This window comes from Lissotriton helveticus, chromosome 9, assembly GCF_964261635.1.
Source record: "Lissotriton helveticus chromosome 9, aLisHel1.1, whole genome shotgun sequence".
In the NCBI taxonomy this organism is placed as follows: Eukaryota; Metazoa; Chordata; class Amphibia; order Caudata; family Salamandridae; genus Lissotriton; species Lissotriton helveticus.
This window is the reverse complement of record NC_136070.1, coordinates 940,522,586-940,540,959: the sequence shown is the minus strand read 5'-3', so window position 1 is coordinate 940,540,959 and position 18,374 is coordinate 940,522,586. Positions and strand designations below refer to the sequence as shown.

The 18,374-nt window shown below is 46.9% G+C and overlaps 1 protein-coding gene across 1 annotated transcript in view; it reads left to right on the top strand.

Moving 5' to 3' along the window:
* The window catches only part of NFKBIB (NFKB inhibitor beta), a 64,243-nt gene that overhangs the window by 23,021 nt on the left and 22,848 nt on the right, over positions 1 to 18,374 (top strand). Inside the window, exons 2-3 of the mRNA XM_078661177.1 lie at positions 7,945 to 8,050; positions 9,964 to 10,180. Of these exons, the coding sequence (XP_078517303.1) occupies positions 7,945 to 8,050; positions 9,964 to 10,180 (323 nt within the window). The remainder of the gene's footprint in view (positions 1 to 7,944; positions 8,051 to 9,963; positions 10,181 to 18,374) is intronic.

Here is an 18,374-nt window from a genome sequence, read left to right as displayed (position 1 = left end):
TGCCCGCTCCTAAGCGTCACATTTTTTTTCTCGCTTTCGCCGTATCAATATATTGAGAACTGTTTACCTCTTTTACTGGATTTCCTAAGATCACCATTGTAATTGGGATGCGTGACCATTCCTGTGTGGTCCAGCCACCCCGCTCGTGCGATGCAGGCACCGCCCAAGTCCCGCGCATTGAACGCTGCACACCACTCCTCTCGCACAGCACACGAGGAATCCGTGGAACCGGCAGTAAATAGAGCTCCACCTCGTCCGACCCCGCACTGCCCCTGATCCCCCCCCCCCCCGGCCTCAGTCGACGGAAGGCCAATAGCACGAAGACTAGGGCCCGCACACTGCACAATGGTCGCCTCCAACATGCTGCACAACGACAGCACACTTACATCCAGCACCTTCACACACAGGTGTCACATCCCGTACAACGAGCCCATCCCGCACTTCCAACAAAGGATTAAGCCCACGCTTCTGTGCAAACCGCTGCCCGCCAAGTCCGCATCAAGGGCACACTGATCACCCTCACACCTCGTGCCCACCCAGCACCCCGAACCTAGTTCGCACCCACCGCTGTGCACGGAGGCCATGGCCACACCCCACGCGTGAAGCCTGCTCACACACCCTGCATTGCGGAGTCTGGCACCTTCCCCCCGGGCGCCCCCGCCCTCTCCGCTGCTGCCATTTGCTGTGTCCTTGCCCCCAGCCCCTCTACTCTGCACGCATCCCATTCATCTACCCATTCCATGCAATCTACTTCCTCAAACAAGACGACCCCCCTTTCTCTCGTTTTTTTTGTTGGTTGGAAGTATGTTGCACACCCATCACAAATATGTTGTGGACGAGCTTGCCTCATTTGTTTACCCGCTGCAGTCGTGGTTTCTGTTTGTACGGCTCCTGGGCCACAGTTTGATTTTCAGTAGGCAACGTGTTTGCGAAGTTAAGTTCCCCTGACAATCTTTTGGTAACTGCAAGCTTCAAATCAAGCTGCAATTACACGCAACAATTTTAATTTTGCCAGTTCTTTAATGTCAAAAGACTTATTACTTTTAAATGCAAATTACATTTAATAGCATCATCTCGTACTTGATTAAAAGAGCAGATGGATAGAAAATAACCTGCAGGTGTCACGTGTTAAGGCAGCGGTGTTCACATTAGTTGAGGCTCTTTGTAAGATGGGGGTGAGGGGGGGCGGAGGAAGTGGGCACTGTCAGTCACTCAATAGAAACTGCATCTTCTGTACCAGGGTGTTTAGAAGCACTGTAATTATTAGTTCCAGATACCCTGGCCCTTGAATCTAACTGCACATGCTTGTAGATCTTGTTTTTGTACAGTGGGATTTGCCTGGGTACCTCGCGGTCTGTTGCACCAGCTTCTCAATGTAAGATGCTGTGTAGTGGTATTTGACTTTTGAGGCTATCTGCACTGGCTGTGGTGTTGTTGTTTTTTTAATAGCACTCTGCACTCCAGCACACAGGCCTCTCCGCTGCACAGTGTTATCTAACCTGTCTTGCAGTGGGAAGACGTGGGTCCGGATAAGCCCATCAGTTGCTGGGAAAGTTGCACTTTCGGACGCAAGGTTGCAGCCTTGCTTGATATCACAGGTGATGCTTGTTGTGATGCGGGCCTGGAATCCTCCCCGAATTCTTACACCAGACTGTGGGGGAACTAGACCGACACCATTGCATCGATTTGCCCAAAGCTTTTGTCGCTCGGTGGAGATCAGATACCGTGAGATAAAACACAGTAACCTACTGCTGATTGTCGATCCATAGCAGTGGGAGGGGCTCTTGCGAGACCTAGCAGTTGCTTAAGCACTGAAAACTTAAATAGGCTAAGCCAATTTCAAGTTCATTTGACGGAGACTAGTAGAGCGAAGAAACCAGAATATTTTTCAAATATTTGGCAGTAGCTGTGGTTGATAGAAATTGGGTGACCTTATTGAGTATTTCTGGGATGTTAGCAGTGAAATTGCGCTTTTGCTGAACGCCTCTGAAACTAAAATATTCATCAACCATCCTGCGTGTCCAGTAAGAACTGAAACGAGAAATTGCAGTATTAATACACAAGTCCGTGCTGTGGGAAACTGCTGTGTACTGAAGCGTACATTCAAACTACTAATGTCTCCATGCACTAGCTCTCAGTGCCTTCTTTGGGGTGATAGGGTGTGTGTGTGTGTGTGTGTGTGCAAATGCAATTGGTCCCGCATTTGCGAGAGTAAGCTATTGGCATTGTAAATGACAATGCCATTTATTTATCTGTTTTCAAAACCAACACATAAATAAAAATGTTGTCATTAACAATGACATTAGCTCTAACTTTCGCAAAGGCGAGACCGTTGCATTGTAAATGCTTGTTGTTGTCTCTCACCCTGGCAATTAATTACAGTATCCGAGCATCGCTCGATTTAATGCTGAGATCTGTCTGTGTCCGCAGGGCATCATGAACTTTAATCGCTGTAGTGGCTGCTCAGCTTTTCATCCTTACCAGGTCGGTAAACCAAGTGCTATTAACTTGCAGCTCTTCAAGGCTGTCAGAAGCACGAGACGATGCAGTACATGACGGTCGTGGAGTTATTATTATTAAGCTAGTGCTTGCAGCATAGTGATGCGAGGGAAGGCTTTAATAGCATGAGACCCCAAGCCTGTCCACCCATGCATTGTTTTTCCCAGTTTAACCCCTGGCTCTCCTGCTCCCGCCAGTGCCTACAAAAAGCACTCCAAGACTGGCTTCGGGTCGAGTCTGCGCTATATAAAACTACAAGAAAAGGTTTGTGTGTGTTTGAGGACATGTTGTACTTCATCAATGTCGCTGAGATCGGACGATGACGGTCCTCGTGAGGGGCTGGACTATAGCTTGCGAATGAGGAACGGAAGGTGGGGAGAGGGGAGGGTTTTTTTCAGAATGTGTTATGCAGCACTGACTGCGGCCTCCTGTAGTGAGGTGTCCATGGAAAGGGGGGTACCAACTTTGTGTGACAGCTGTGAAGTATACAAAAAGCCTGCACGCGGTGCTTGACTGCGGATCCAAAAAAAGGCCTTTGCAGCCTCGGACTGATGTCTATACAGTGACCTGCGGCAGCTGTTCGAAAAACACGTGAGATCGCATCTAATTGAATAAAGAATCCTTAGTCTGCCGTTGTATGGCAGGCAGCTTAACCAACAGAGCATTACCTCTTGCATCTTACATCTTGCAGTGACCGTCCTCCAAATGCACGAGTTTCTCATCTGCTGTCACACCCTCCGTGTGCATCATCAGTATATTCCTTCTCCTTTCCGCCTTTCCATTCTCACTCTCTTGTTCTTTTTCATGAGGGTTTTGTAGGTATTAGAGCTGCAGCCTGACAATACCAGTATTGATCAAAAACTCAATTTACAAAATGAGGCGGTTGAGCGTGCCATAACTGTTAGCATGGTTTAGGACTTGTTGTCGCTTTTCATTTGTATTTTTCGTCGCCATCGTCGGCCTCCTCGAGTAAGCCACTGATGACAGCTTGTGAGCGGCGCAGTTTTGACCCTGTCGTTGCATTGAAGCTGTTGTCATTTGCTTAGCATCATACATTCTTCATCGTACCATGCCAATTTTTGGGGGACATGGCTTTTTAGGTTTCGCCCTGGCGTTGCAACTGCGTAGCAGTTGCTCCGCCCAGGGCGAAATCTAATGTAATCTCAATAGTGGGGACTTGAAACCGCCCCTTCTTCCATTGGCTAGCTCCATAAATGGAGGCTAGCCATTGGAAGACACGGTTGTCCATCACTCTTTCCCGGTCAGAACGCAAATCGTGGGCGTTTCTGACTCTTTTTTTAAGTCCCGCCCCTTGTTGCCGTGTGTCCTGGGCCGCGCTGTGATTGGCTGCCGGCCCGGGACACCCCTGTGACGTCATTCCCCGGGCCGCGCTGTGATTGGCTGCCGGCCCGGGACACCCCGTGACGTCATTCCCCGGGCCGCGCTGTGATTGGCTGCCGGCCCGGGACACCCCGTGATGTCATTTCCCGGGCCGCGCTGTGATTGGCTGCCGGCCCGGGACCTGACTTGTTTTTTATTTTTAACATGCTCTTCCGTTGCTGTCCTGCTCCTCCCTGTTAGCGGTTCCTCTGCCGGTCAATGCTCTGTTGCTCTGCACGCATTCTGCTCACTTCGACCACACGGCACGAGTCCATGGTACTGCGCACCGTGCACGGCACACTCCTGTGCCTCTTTGTGTACTGCACACAACGAGCTGCATTTTGCATCACTGCACAAGACACCTGTCTACATCTCCGCACACTGCCAAGGACGTGTTTATCTGGGCACTCTGCAAAGAACAGTTACCGTATCTCACTGCTACTACCTAGTTGCCCTGTCTTTCCAGGACTCGGTCGCACACGCCCCTGTACCTTCTTCCCGCGCTGCACACGGCTCTTTGCTGTGCCGTCACACAACGAACAGCACACTTCTGTGGATGTCCTGCTGAAGCGTGTGAAACTGCAATTTCATATGGACGTAAGTGTCTCCATTGTGTATCAACCTAATCTGCCATCCCACCCTGTGAGAATAATAGCTTGTGTTCCACATATAGCCTCCTTTCCCAGCAGAGCGTTAAACTCTTACTTTCCTGCCCGAGCAGACAGGAATGTTCCCATACACGAAAAAGAACTGTGGACACATTTACATTTGTCTGAGTGCAAAGAGCATATGTTATCTTTCCCATGGTACATTGCTAGTAGGTCAGAGTGCAGAGGCAAATGAGAGGATGGATTTATCCTTACTTCCCGGCTATAATTAACTCATGCCAGCTGAAGCGAGAGGATTGCTGAAGTTCATGTTTACTTTGCAGAAACCAGACGTCCCATATATGATTCACTGCCCGATTCTGTAACCACAGGCCGATTAGCCTTCATGTTATGCTTCACATGGCATGCGGCCAGACTATCTCGAGATGGAGTGGTGACTCCGGTCCGCATCTATTTTGGAGCTGTTAATCACCCCCCACTATTGGTAATTCATAATATCTATGTACACATACGACTGTCGGGTTCCCAGCCGCTTGTGATGTAAATAACCTGCTGCTTTCTTATGTCTGGCACTCTCCAGGACTGTGCAGCTGGGGCCCGCTCACGGGCGTTCTGAATAAATAACTTGAATATATCCTGCACGATTCCGGACTCTTTCATCAGATACAGAAGACTGAGAGGTGGTCCTAGGGGGTGCTCCCTTCAAGCGCACGGACACCTCCCTTCACCTGCGCCGCTGCACAGACATTGCACTGTCGTTGCTGTCATTCCACATAGGACGCCAGCGCAGAGGCGGTATGTGCGCTTCTTTTGGGCGTCTTGAGCACATATGGTCAGTCAAAGTATTTTTTCAAGTAAATATATATATTTTCGGACAAAAAAGCTGAGAAACAGGACAAACCAGGGAGGGGGTAACTGCCTCTGTGTTTCGGACTACTGTTGTCAGAAAAAAAATGCATAAACTCGGAAATATTTCCAGTTAGTGAGTGTGAAAGACGGCAAAAAGAAGCGCCCAGACCACTTCTGCGCTAGCGCAGCGCAGAATACTTCACCATCATTCGTCCCCGGAATACCAGCACGTGAGTCCACGCCGCACCCGGCCGAGGGCACTGGACTACTCACACTTTACCAAAAAATAATAACAATCCTTCACCGCCTCACCCACCGCGTGTGCACCCCACTCGCTCCATTAGAGCCCGCCTCCCCTCGCATGCTGCACACGACGCATTGGTATCTGAGATGCACACTTGTGCACCTCGGAAGGCACTCTACTGCACGTCTGCTGAGTACACACACCGGCTCTACACGGGCGCTCCTGGCCTGTGCGACGCCCGCCACCGCCTGTACCCCGTGGCCCATTACCTCTGCCATGTGCCGCACACGGGCACCACCTCACAGGTGGCACCGATCACCGCGCACATCTTTAAGGCGGCCGATTCCTTTGTCTAGCGCCTCTCTCCCCCTTCCAGGCGGACGGATGTGTGCACACCGACGTGCACACGCCCCCACAGCATCCTGTTATGCGCCAGGGTGGCCTCCCGAGCAAGCTTTAACTAGCTGGTTCCCTGAGCGGCGTCTAGTAGCAGCTCCCACCGGACCTATGCCTCCAGTCCCCCCGCCCTCTGCACGCCGTGTGCATGCCGCCCAGAGAGCAGCGCGGGCTGTGCCAGGGTGCCCGGGGGGCAGGCCTCCGTCTGTGCCAGGGTAACCCGATCCGACACAGGAGGCGCCGCAAATAGCGCGCACGGTGCCCCCGGAGCGATGGCAGAGAGGGGCTGTTTATGTAACACGGAGACATCCCTGACACCAATCACAGTATCTGCTTAGCTGGCTGGTGAGGCTGTTGAAGATCCACTCCTATGTCAGGAAGGCCTGACATGCAACTACGTCCTCTGCACACGCCAACGTTAGAGCCAGCTACCTGTCCAGCATTATCTCCGTTTCTCCACAGGCAGTCCATTTCTAGTCTCACCCTCTTATTTGTTTCGGACATCGTTCTGACGTGGCTGAGCATGCCTCCCAATGTGGTGCTAATGGTATCCGAGCAAAATCCTTTGGGAATGGAAAAGGTGTCATGCGTCATACGGAATGGAAGTTTGTGCGAGAGCACGCTGTGTCCCATTGATTCTTCCATTGCTTGCCTGTCCGTGTCAGGTGTGCCTGCTGCATTGTTAGTGACTGCACAGGCTATTGGCAATGTAAATGACTGCCATTTATTTATCTGTTTTCAAAACCAACACATAAATACAAATTTTGTCATTTACAATGCCAATAGCTCCAACTTTTCCAAAGGCGAAACCATTGCATTGTAAATGCTTGTTATTTTTTGCTGCGTTGATCACTGGCTGGTAACAGAGAGGACTTTACATGGACCAGCCACCAGGGAGCTCCCAGTCCTGACAAATCAAGCAAAAGCTTATTGCTCCAACTGGGTATGTCTGTGCCTTCCATGCAGTGTAGGGTTGACAGTACACAGAAGCGAATCTGCACATAGCAAACACCTGGTCCGCTGCCTTTTAGCAGTTAATCAAGGTAACAATCAATTTCTGACAAAGCAATCATTATTACTAAGGTGCTTGCTTATTCATTTCTTCGATGGCTTTTTTTGACAGCATATGAATTGTCTCCCGCCATTGATTTACCCCAAACTATAATATTTTAAATGGCTAATATAATAATGTGCTGACTGGCTAAAAACCTATAAGGTCCCAAACTCGGGACCTACTGGCTATGCCAATGCTTGCTTTTTTTCTTTCTAACACACAACAAAATTGAAATGCCAGTGAATGAATTGGACAAATATTTCGGAAGATATCCAAATTAAGAAAGCACACATGAAGCACATTTTTTGTATATCTGATGTGTGGTGGAAACAAATATTTTAATACAATCTGGAACAGATTAATACACAGTCATTTCTGCACATTATCGTTTGTGCTCTGTATAGTATTAAGTCTGTGCAAATACAATGGTATTTTCAATTGAAAATGTGTTGTCTGTGATAGCATTGTGCTGCCACACCATACATACTCCAAACTGCGAGACTCCATGGCGCTCTACTCTATGGTGCTAACTTTGCCAAGGCCAACAGATCTTTTAATTGGTGAGACCTATTGACCTTGCCAATGCTTATTGCAATTTTTGAGAAATCACATGCCTTTTGTTTGATGCACTTCTAGCATGACGGGTAGGGATTGAATATGAATGTCACTATACTTATGGCATTGTTCAGAACAATTTCCTGCCTATGACTTTGGAAAATTTACATTGATTTTACTGTACTTTGGAAAGCCAAATCTTTACCTGGTTAAGTTTTGTGTTCTATTACGAATGCTTTGTCAGGGCAACATTTCTGTTTCATATTCAGTGATCTCTCTCCAAGTTTGTCATTTCTTTGGATGTGCTTAAGTGGTCTCTGTGACGAACAATGCACTTACAGGGTGTTTTGTCTATCTAGAGCTCTACACCTGGCTGTTATTCATGAGCATGAAACCTTTCTTGATGCTGTTCTGCAGTACATGGGGAGAACTGAATTCCTGGACCTACAGAATGATTTGGGACAGGTCAGTCTTGATTTTGCAACATGATTTGCATGCTCCCATATACATTGACAACAGATCCCACATATTCCATGTAAGGTGTGATGATTCGATGCTTACAAACATTTATCCTCTGGTTTCTGAAGGCTTTGATACTTTGTGTCCTGAGAAAGTTTGCCAGCTCTTGAAATAGTTCCATACTTACAAACTCTGTGGTTTGGTCTGCTTCATTATGACACTTTGTGCGTTTTATGTCGTGCCAACTTAGCTTTGCATAACTCCTATGGATAAAATAAACCCACATATCAATTGTCTTTGAACCCAACAAATGCTTTTCAGTTGACTTGCTATGGTTCCATCTGAACTTCCCCTAGGAGAAAGAAAAGAATGTCTGTGTAACTGGAAGCCATAACCTTATTAAATGTGGTGCCCCTTGAATCCCAAAAGATGTCTGTTGTCTCCCATGCCTATTGCCCTTAATGGGCAGCGTCACTTTTGCATGAATTGAGTGCTCCGACCCCAGATTGCACATTTACTTAATTTTTATCCGTTTAATGACATTGAGTGGCATTATTGGCTTTCAGCTTCCCTTTTCCAGCTGTTTTTAAGAACCAACTCCTCCGAGTAGGAATTGGGCTGGGAATTTTCGTGCCATTTTAAAAACCTATTTGGAAACTGTATGTCAAGGTGTTTTTTCTAAATATGCTTTTTATTAAATGGTACAGAGGATCTCGATCTGGTTTTTCAACTCCCTGGAACGTAACTGGCAATTACTCAGTAGAGATTTTGTAGGAAATATACAAAGTACTACCATCGGGTATGTACTAATGCCCTTGTTGCTAAGAGAACTAACCCACATGGTCAGATATCCCTAAAAAAACGATCGACTATTAATTTGGGGTAAGTCTAATGGTCTCTTGTAATACAGTTGATGAGTCTGATACACAGCTTAAATTCAAAGCGCAAATTACTATACTTTTTTTTTTAAAACCCGCAATTGAATAAAAATACTAAAACGCATAACAGCATTATCATCAAACAATTTCAGTCATGGTGACTATGAAGTGGCTCCCTCCGATTGTAATACTGGACAGTTGGAAAAACCTGAGCACGTTCTCCTATTGGATCATTTTAAGTATACATTTCAAAATAAGCCCCCACACACATCGGGTTGCAGGTTTTTTTCCCATTAAATGCATAGCGATTTCCCTGTCCAGTGGCATCGGTACTCTCCTCTACCCTCAAGAATTACAATACTATAAAAAAGCTTGTCAGGGAAAATATGCACTTTAAAATCCGGTACTGTGTGTGCTTTTCCTCTTGACCATTGAAGGCAAGGCTTTATGGTGCATGATTTCTTTACTCTTCCCCTCTACCTAATTCCATTTACAAATTCTCTGTCCGAGTACACATGTTATGGGTATGTGGAGCATTTCACACTGTCATCGGTGAAAGCAATTGTCCTTTCATCATTGCTAGAACTTACCTGGGGTCCAAAACGTTGTGATGATGCCCGGCAGTGAATTTGAATTCAGATGTTTGAGAATAAGGGATTCGTGAATGAAACTGAGTTGTAAATTAGGGAGGCATTTAGAGGGGCGGTATTGGTGGTAGAAGAGATCAGAGGAAGTGGGAAACGTATACCTCCTTTAATGGATACGTTTGCACTGTTCTTGAACTGAAGTTAGAGCGTTTGTGACCTACACACTTCTACAAATCTACATCTACAAATCCCCAAGTTTATAAGTTTACAAGTTTACACACTTATTTGTTTTGGCAACGGAGACGGCCTGTGCTCACTTGACAAGATATCTAGGTCTGTTAATTTGGTCTGGCTTTGCACTACACAGTTTTCCTTTCTGGTGAGTCCCTTCAAATCTTTGATTTCTACTTTTGGTACTATTCGTTTCTCATTGATTTTTCTCCTTATTTGGCAGACTGCTCTTCACATTGCTGTCATCATTGGACTGCCTGTATTCACCAGCAAGCTGATTCTGGCTGGGGCCAGCCTATGTGTTCCAGAAAAGGCAGGCAACACAGCTTTGCACTTGGCCTGCAAAGAAGGAAGATATGACTGTGCGAAAGTGCTCTTGTTTCCTACGACTGGTAATCTCAATGATATCCAGAAACTTTTGGACTGCACCAACTATGACAGTAAGGAAATATATCTTATACTTCACACTGTCCCAGGGTGTTGAGCCTGTTTGGCCGAATAAACTGCACGAAGAAGCATTTATCATGCCTAAGGTGAACTATGCATGCATAATGTAGTTCTGGGCTGCGCTGAGGGGGTGAGGAGGGGGGGGGGGGGAGAGGAGGACTGAGAAGCAAGATAACATTTATCCCGTTCCCTCAATAGTCTTTTTTTTCACATACAAAATGGTTTCAGACATGCACAGCATTGATGTGGATGCAGAGCTGGTGTGTGCTGGCTGAGTGTCAGGATATGCCATTCTAGAAGTTATGTGCCCTTCATAGAGGATGTGAGAGGGTCCATAGCGCTGCAGAGGGCTTTTTAAGGAATTCTTGGCTGGTGTGAGTGAAATCTGGTGGAGCTGTGTGGATCGTGGCTGATCTCACAAGATGAGAGCTAGGTAATGATATGTGCATGCAGACAGTGTCTGGAGATGTTGTTTCTGAACTTATTCATCATGCGATCAAGATACATCACAAATATATTGCCTTTATTATAGTACATTAAAGTCTGGTCATTACCTCCTCGTCCCTCCCTCCCATCCATTCCTTATGCATTGAGGCATCCCTGCCTCACCAGACACCCATACCACGTGATTTATCACGCGGGGACTATAAGTAGCCCCCACTCCCATCAAACCTCCTGTTTTTCTCTTGTCTCACCTGTTGAGACGCGCGTACCACTCGCTGGCCGTTTGCGGTGCTGCGGTCTTCTTCTGAAGTTCTTCATTTGGATTCTTAGTGGGAGGTCCTCTCCCTCGTTGTTCTCTGCCTGCTGGGCCTGGCAGTGAAGGCCTGGGCTTCCCTCGCCGTGTCCTTCATTACATTGGTGGGAGTCCTGGACCTCATGGCGTCTGACGATCTGCTGGACACCTATCTTCCTGTTCCAGTGACTCTGGTGCATCAGGAGTTTTTGCGTTTTGCGATTGGAGTCTCCCTCTTCCGGTTTGCGGTTTTGCCATTCGGTCTGCAGTCAGCTCCGTGTGTCTTCACCATGCTTCTGGCTCTGTTGGTGACCTTGGTCCACGCCCGGGGGTTCTTCCTCCATCCTTGCCTGGACTGTTGGTTGGTTCATGCTCCCTCTTTCCATTTGGCTCTTAGTCACACGGGAGTGGTTCTGGCCGTTTTGAGGGGGCACGGCTTTCTTCTCTATGTGGGGATGTCGTTCCTTGTTCCGTCCCAAGATTGTCTCTCCGTTGGGGGCTTGGTTTCGGACAGGTTTGGGGGTGGACAAGTTTCATTCTCGCATCCTGTCTCTTCTGTCCGGTCCTGGTGACGTCTCATTGGCTCCGGATGCAGGGGGGGGGGGAGCTTGGCGGCCACGGTCTTTCTGGTTCCATGGACCCGGTTTCGATTGCGCACAATGATGGCTTATGTTCTGGCGTGTTGGTCTTTCCGTTGCCTCCCCCTCTCTCCTCTGTTTCCAGTGTCCCCTCCGTTCTGGACGGCTGTGTGTGAGTGGATGGTTCGGGATCATCTGCTGTGAGGGATCTCCCTCTATCCTCCGGCTCCTGAGGTGGTCGTCGCGGTTGCCGGCCTCTCGGGGTCGGGTCCTGGCTGGGGGTTCTTCAGACCAGGGGCTTCTGGTCCCCCTCACAGGGCAGGAAGTCATAGTTTTGGAGGGAGTTGGGGACAGTCCATTGGCTCTGTTGACCGTCTCTCGGTTTCTGCTGAGCTCCGTTCTGGTCGGGACAGACTGCATTGTTGCCATGGCTTGCGTGCACTGGCAGAGGGGAGCCAGGTCCTCTTCTCTGGCGGCGTTGCTGTTGTTCAGTTGTGCGGCGTCTCTTCTGATGGCACTGTCTGCTGTCCTGTTTCCTGGAGGATGCTCTCGGCAGGACCATCCCGTCCTCTGTTTATTTCTGCCTCCTTCAGGGGTTGTTTGTGGATCTCTTTGCATGTATGAGCAATGCATAGGTGACCCTGTTTGTCTCCCGCGGTCAGGAGGGTTCTGCCTGGGCGGTGGATGCTTTCTTCTGCTCTTGGCCACGCAGGCTTCTGTATGCCTTTCCTCCCTTCCCCCTTCTTCTCCGCTTCCTTCTGAGGGTCTGATCCTTGGGGGCTCCGGTGGTTCTGGTGGCTCCGGCTTGGCCTCGTGCCTCCTGGTTTCCTCTCTTGGTGAGGATGGGGTCGGAGTAGAGTGGTTGCTGCCTCTTTCTCCGTCACCTTTGGTTTTCCTGGTGTTGCTCTGGAATGTTCTGGGCAGGATGCGCTTGGCGGCCTGGTGGATGGCTGCTTGGGTCTGCTACGTGAAGGGGTTCCGGCTGGCTTGATCGCTACTCTGCTGGCGGCATGGCGCCCGACGAGTTTTACCTGAGGCTCTGGCGTTCTTTCGGTCGGTGGTGACGTGACATGGGTTTAGTCCCTGCTTCCTCTTCTTTGTTTGAGGTGATGCTGTTTTTCCAGGAGGGTGCTGCCTTGGGCTTGCTGGTTTCTTCCCTTCGTTTGCTGTGATCTGCGATTCAGGCGTTTCGGCGCTCTTGGGGCTCTCTCTCTGATCCTGATGGTTTGGTTGGTCGCCTTTTTGAGGGCTTGGGTTGTGTTCTTCCTGCCCCTCGACGCCTTTTTCCCTACTGGGATCTGTCTCTGGTCTTGGACGCTTTTTCTGTCCCCTCCCTTTGAGCCCTTGCTTTCTGTGGCCCTGCGCCTATTGTCCTTCATGGCCTTCTTTTTGGTGGTCATTTCCTCTGCTCGCCACCTGGGTGAGCTGGGTGCTCTCTTCTTTTTGGTGGTCATTTCCTCTGCTCGCCACCTGGGTGAGCTGGGTGCTCTCTCTTCCTTACCCCCTTTTTCTCGGGTTTATGAGGGTAGGTTTGTTTTGAGTCCGGTGTTTATCTTTCGTCCTGAGGTGGTTTCTCGGTTTCGCATAGGTCGGGGTTGGTCCTTCCTTTTTGTTCCGATTCCCCGTCATCGGAGTCTGGGGAGCGGATGTACTCTTTGGATGTTCGCAGGGCTTTCCTGGTCTATTTGGGGTGGGTCTCTCCTTTCTGTTTATTTGATTTGCTTTTTGTTGATTTTGGGCCTGTATGTCGGGGTTTGCGTCCTGCTGCTCCTTCTTTGAGTCGTTGGGTCGGTCTCTGATTTCTTTGGCGTGCAAGGTGGCGAGGCACCTTTCTCCTTGGGGGTTCAGGGTTGTTCCACTCTGTCCATGGCGGTGTCATATGCGGAGGTCATTGGGGTTTTCCATTTCTGTGTTTTGCCAGGCTGCCGCCTGGGCTTCGCTGTTGTCCTCTCTCGTTCCTGGATTGGCCAGGAGCTTGACCATGCTGAGGGTTTTGGATCCAAGGTTCTTTCCGCTACGGTTCCCGTGTAGTGTTCTTTCTTGTTGTCTGGGTTTTTTGATTAGCCTCTTTTTGCATACCTTCTTTGGTTGACCTGTTTGGCTTTGTACATCTCAATGTTTAAGGAATGGAAGCGAGGGAGGGACGAGGAGGTAATGTCTCAATTACTTACCAATATTTGCATTACTCCGAGTCCTACTCCCTCGCTTCCATTACTTACATCCCTCCCTCCCTGGTAGTCCAGGCCAACCTTTTGGTATGGTTTTGATCTCTGTGGTATTACAGGAGGTTTGAGGGGGTGGGGGCTACTTATAGTCCCCGCGTGATAAATCGCGTGATATGGTTGTCTGAGGCAGGGATGCCTCATGCGTAAGTAATGGAAGTGAGGGAGTAGGACTCAGAGTACTGCAAGTACCGGTAAGTAATTGAGACATTAAGTTATTTGGATGGTCTTTTATTAATTCCATCAATTCAGGAGTTAAAATCATAGAAGTACATGAATGTTTTTATGTATTTGAAATTTGGCTGTAAAAAATATTCATGTACTTCACAAATATAAAATCTTGGACTCACCGGACAAAATTGGTTAAGGGCATTCCATAAAGCTCAACAAACAGGTTTCAAACTATAATAAGAAAGCTGATGTAGTTTTGAGACTCTTTATGATCACGTAATGGATCTCTGAAGTTCACCGTAAGTACAGAAATTGGGTAACCTTTGGATGGGCCCTACTCGGTTGACTAGCGACCAAACTGGAGATAGCCCGAATTACCCTGGGCAGTTCCTTTTGACTGTTGCTAACTAACACAGTGCCTGGTAATTAGTCTGGGTGTGTAAGAGGGTGGTGGGTGGGTGCAAGGGGTACTACAACTGTTTCGATTATAGAGAACGGGCGGAGTGCCCAAAGGCACTGGTCTTAACCTCTCTGGTGCTGGATGTGCTGGATGCTTTGTGAATTCTAAGGATACATTTCAGGTCTCATCTGAGAGTTTGGGCAGTGGTAGGACCTGCTGATCTTTGAAAGAGTTGAGGTATGAATCTGCCCCACATTTCAACCAGTTAGCAAAGTAAGAAAGTGCTACTGTCTCGTGGTGTTTAAAAAATTCCCAACATCCCAGCCACTGACCAAGAAAGATTTGAAAATATGACAAGTGCTGCATTTTAGAGCATACATTACACATAAAATCATAGAATTGAAAGGACAGGTGAAATATTTCAATACTTTCATGATGTGCCAAATAAACCTGACCATCTCTAGGAATATTATGGGTTACCTGCCCTAAGAAAATTTGACCAAAGGTTTACAAAATTGTGCTTTTTCTGTGGAACTTCCCTAAAAGGTCTGCAACAGTATAGATGAGAGGGCTAGTTTATGAACGGTTATTTTACGTAAATTATATTTCTATACTGCACGTAGCCAAAAAACCATCATAAACTAAAACTCCTCTTTAAGAGGAGCTGGTTGGGAAAAAGGAGGTCCTGCAGTCTTGGGTAGTATATAGTACACAGGTAGACTGATTTTTAGCAGTTCATAGATCAGTGCTAATTACCATCCAATGATCTGCTTTGGCTGTGCATTTGGAAATATAGTAATTTTGTCCTCAAACATTAGAATGCCTGTTTATCAAAATATGCACCTTTCTATAAATTTGCAATTATCCTCTTAGAACACTAAACTCGATTGTCCCAAATAAAAGCTTATCACTTTAAAAACAACTATTTGCATTGTAAATGACAATGGCTTTTATTTATGTTTTAAAAACAAAATTAAAAGGCTTTGTTATTTGCAATGTCAATAGCTCAAACTTGCATAAATGTGAAACCTATTACATTGCAAATGCTTGTTAGATTAGTGAGTAGAAGCGCTCCCTTTAGGCCTGCGTGGCAAGTAAATTAAATAAACCAGCGCAGCCGCTAAAGTCCTTATGGGAGGTAACAAATGGTGACAGGGCGGTAACAAGGAGGGACTAACAAGCCTCATTATCAATCGGAAGCCAGCATTTACCAAGGACCATGACACCAGCCAGTCAAAAATATTGGTGGAGCGAAGGCGAGGCTTCCACAGCATACTAGACTACTGCATGCCTCGCAGAGCGAGCAGTGCATGAGCGCTGCCGCTAGGCTTGACCTAAAACAAAAAGAATTGGCAAAGCCAATAGGTCTCACTTTTCAAGTGCTTGTTTGTGGTACTGACTTGGCCAAGGCTTACATCTAACGGGAACCCCCATATATATGGGGGAGGAATAAACGAGAGAGCAGGGCCACCAGGGATTGCTACCGCCTTGTCACTAACAAAGACACAAAAAGCCGTCTTGGTGTCGAGGATACAAATGGAAGCACAGAGGACTTTATACAATTAGAGGTGCAACATGTGATACCATGACACAGATACCCTAGGGGCAATTACATTTAAAAAAAAATATTTTTTAGAGACATCACATCTGCCCAGGTGTCATGCATCATCCTGTGACTGCCTCAGTTGCCTTGAATTATTATAATTGCGAATGGACTTACCACTTATTAGGAAGCACTTAGTAGAAGATATAAGGTTGGGGGTCCAAGGCTTGTACATTGGCATCGCAAGCATCAACAAAGCCAGTCTTGGTGTCTGACCATTTGGGAATGTTATTTTTCAGCAAACATTGACAAAGCTAAAACTGAACCAGAGACACTTCTCAGGCACTCCAACATCCCCTTCCACCTCTATGCGGATGACACAAAACTTTATCTGGAAACCACCTTGATTGACGACATACACAGACTAAATGTCACGCTCAAAGAGGTCCAACATTGGCTCACAGTGAACCACCTTAAACTCAATCAAGAGAAAACAGAAGTTCTCCTCATCTCCAACAGAGACGAAACCCCCCAAATCAAGGAATAGCTCAAAGCCATTGACGCCCTCAATGGTGCCCTTACGCCAACGGACTTGGTGAAATCTCTAGGTATTACCCTAGACCCCAAATTGGACATGAAAAAACACATCTCCAGATCAGCCAAAAGTGTGTTTCTCAATCTGAAACTTCTATACAAAATAAAACCCTTCCTTCCCCCGAAAGATCTTCAACAGGCCACCCAGGCACTGGTGCTCTCTAGAATGAATTATGGAATCGCAGCCCTGACCGGGACAGCAAAATCTCACCTAGGTCCCCTGATAACTACCTTCAATGCTGCAGCAAGAATGGTCACAGGAACTAAGAAATTCAACCACATCACTCCAGCACTCAAGGATCTTAAGTGGCTCCCTTTGAACAAAGAGCCAGCTTCCGAACAGCCTGTCTCACGCACAAAGCCCTGCACACAGGCAAACCAGAATACCTGGCTGCCAAACTCAAAAGGGCCGGCCAGTCCAGGAACCTCAGAAGTTCCAACACGCTTCTACTCATCCCACTGAAATCTCGGAAACCCAAAACCACAAATAAATCTTTTGCGGAAAATGCACCTAAGATCTGGAACTCCATTTCCACCCCACATCAGAACGACCACCTCCTTCCCGAAATTCAAGATCCTACTCAAAGCCCTCTTCCTAGAGCGCTCTCGAACGTAATGAGAAAACTACAAGATATTCCGGAAAGTGTTCGACACCACACCATAACTTCAATGCGGTCTAAAACAGTCTTAAAACTAAAATCGATGGGATTTCCCGCCGTACCACTTCTTCTTAGATAGACACCCCACTCGGTATCGGCAAACTAACTTCTCTTCATGAAACCCCTCCGCCTCACCCCTCTTGTTCGACCACAAGATCTGTATTGTAATTATGTCTATAATGCTGTTAAGTTTGTAAGTTGCGGATTTTGTCTTTACCAAAAATGCTCATAATTGTACTTGTTGTGAAGTGCTCCAATACCCTCGGGTCCAGCTAGCGCTATACAAAACTTCTAAATAAATACAAATAATAAATAAATTTATAAGGTAAATAATTTATAGCATAAGGTCTCTGACTGACAGCTTATGCGGTCAGTAAGCAAGAACTACAAGTTATCCTGAAATATTCATACTTTTAAAGTGATATTTATTGAGCACGTATTTACTATTTCCATCAATAGGCACATGTGCCTTAACATACATATACGCATATGCCTGCCTAATTTGAGAGGTTTTATACATTTTGCTTGTCCTCTGATACCGAATAGGCTTCTGCTTTTCCTCAGCTGGTGATGTAGAGTCCCTCTCAGGAAAGTTACATGCACTTGTGGGGCCTGGAGTTACATGTACAGTGTGATTGTTAATGCTCTTTCTGAATGTCCTGCTCCGACTGACAGGTGAAAATAGTGGTGTAAGGCATTAATTCTGTGCAACCTTAATGGGTAAGCTGCCACTGCTCTGAAGGTGAATGACCACAGATGTGACCAAAACCTCTTCTAGATCATTTTGTTGGAAATAGCTTTGCATCAGTTACCTCTTAGTAAGTGAGGGTTGGCAGACCCTGCCTGTTCAATGTGAATTTGTGTTTTGGCACAGACGTCTCCTTTGGTCCTTGTGGTGCTGATAGTTCACAATGTACCAGATGCACTGATATGCCACTAGCTCAGATGAAGTAGCAAATGTTTAGCAGCACACTGAAATCACTAATGTTGGTGAACGCGATCAGACTCTGCAGCATTGCGCTAGATTCCTGTGGGGCATTGCTGAATTTATAGGCAAAAGTAGTGGAGCAGTGGATTTGGTTCAATTTCAATTTATTTTATTATGTTTGGCTCTGGTTAAGGGCCACATAAAATTCATGACAAATACAGACAAAGAAAAGAAACTACATCACATATACAAAGTAAATTTCATCCATAGAATCGATGGCACTAGGGCACAAAGTCAAATCTCTCCAGGTTACCTTAATAAAGAGCTAAAAAACCTTTAAAAAATTAAAAATATAG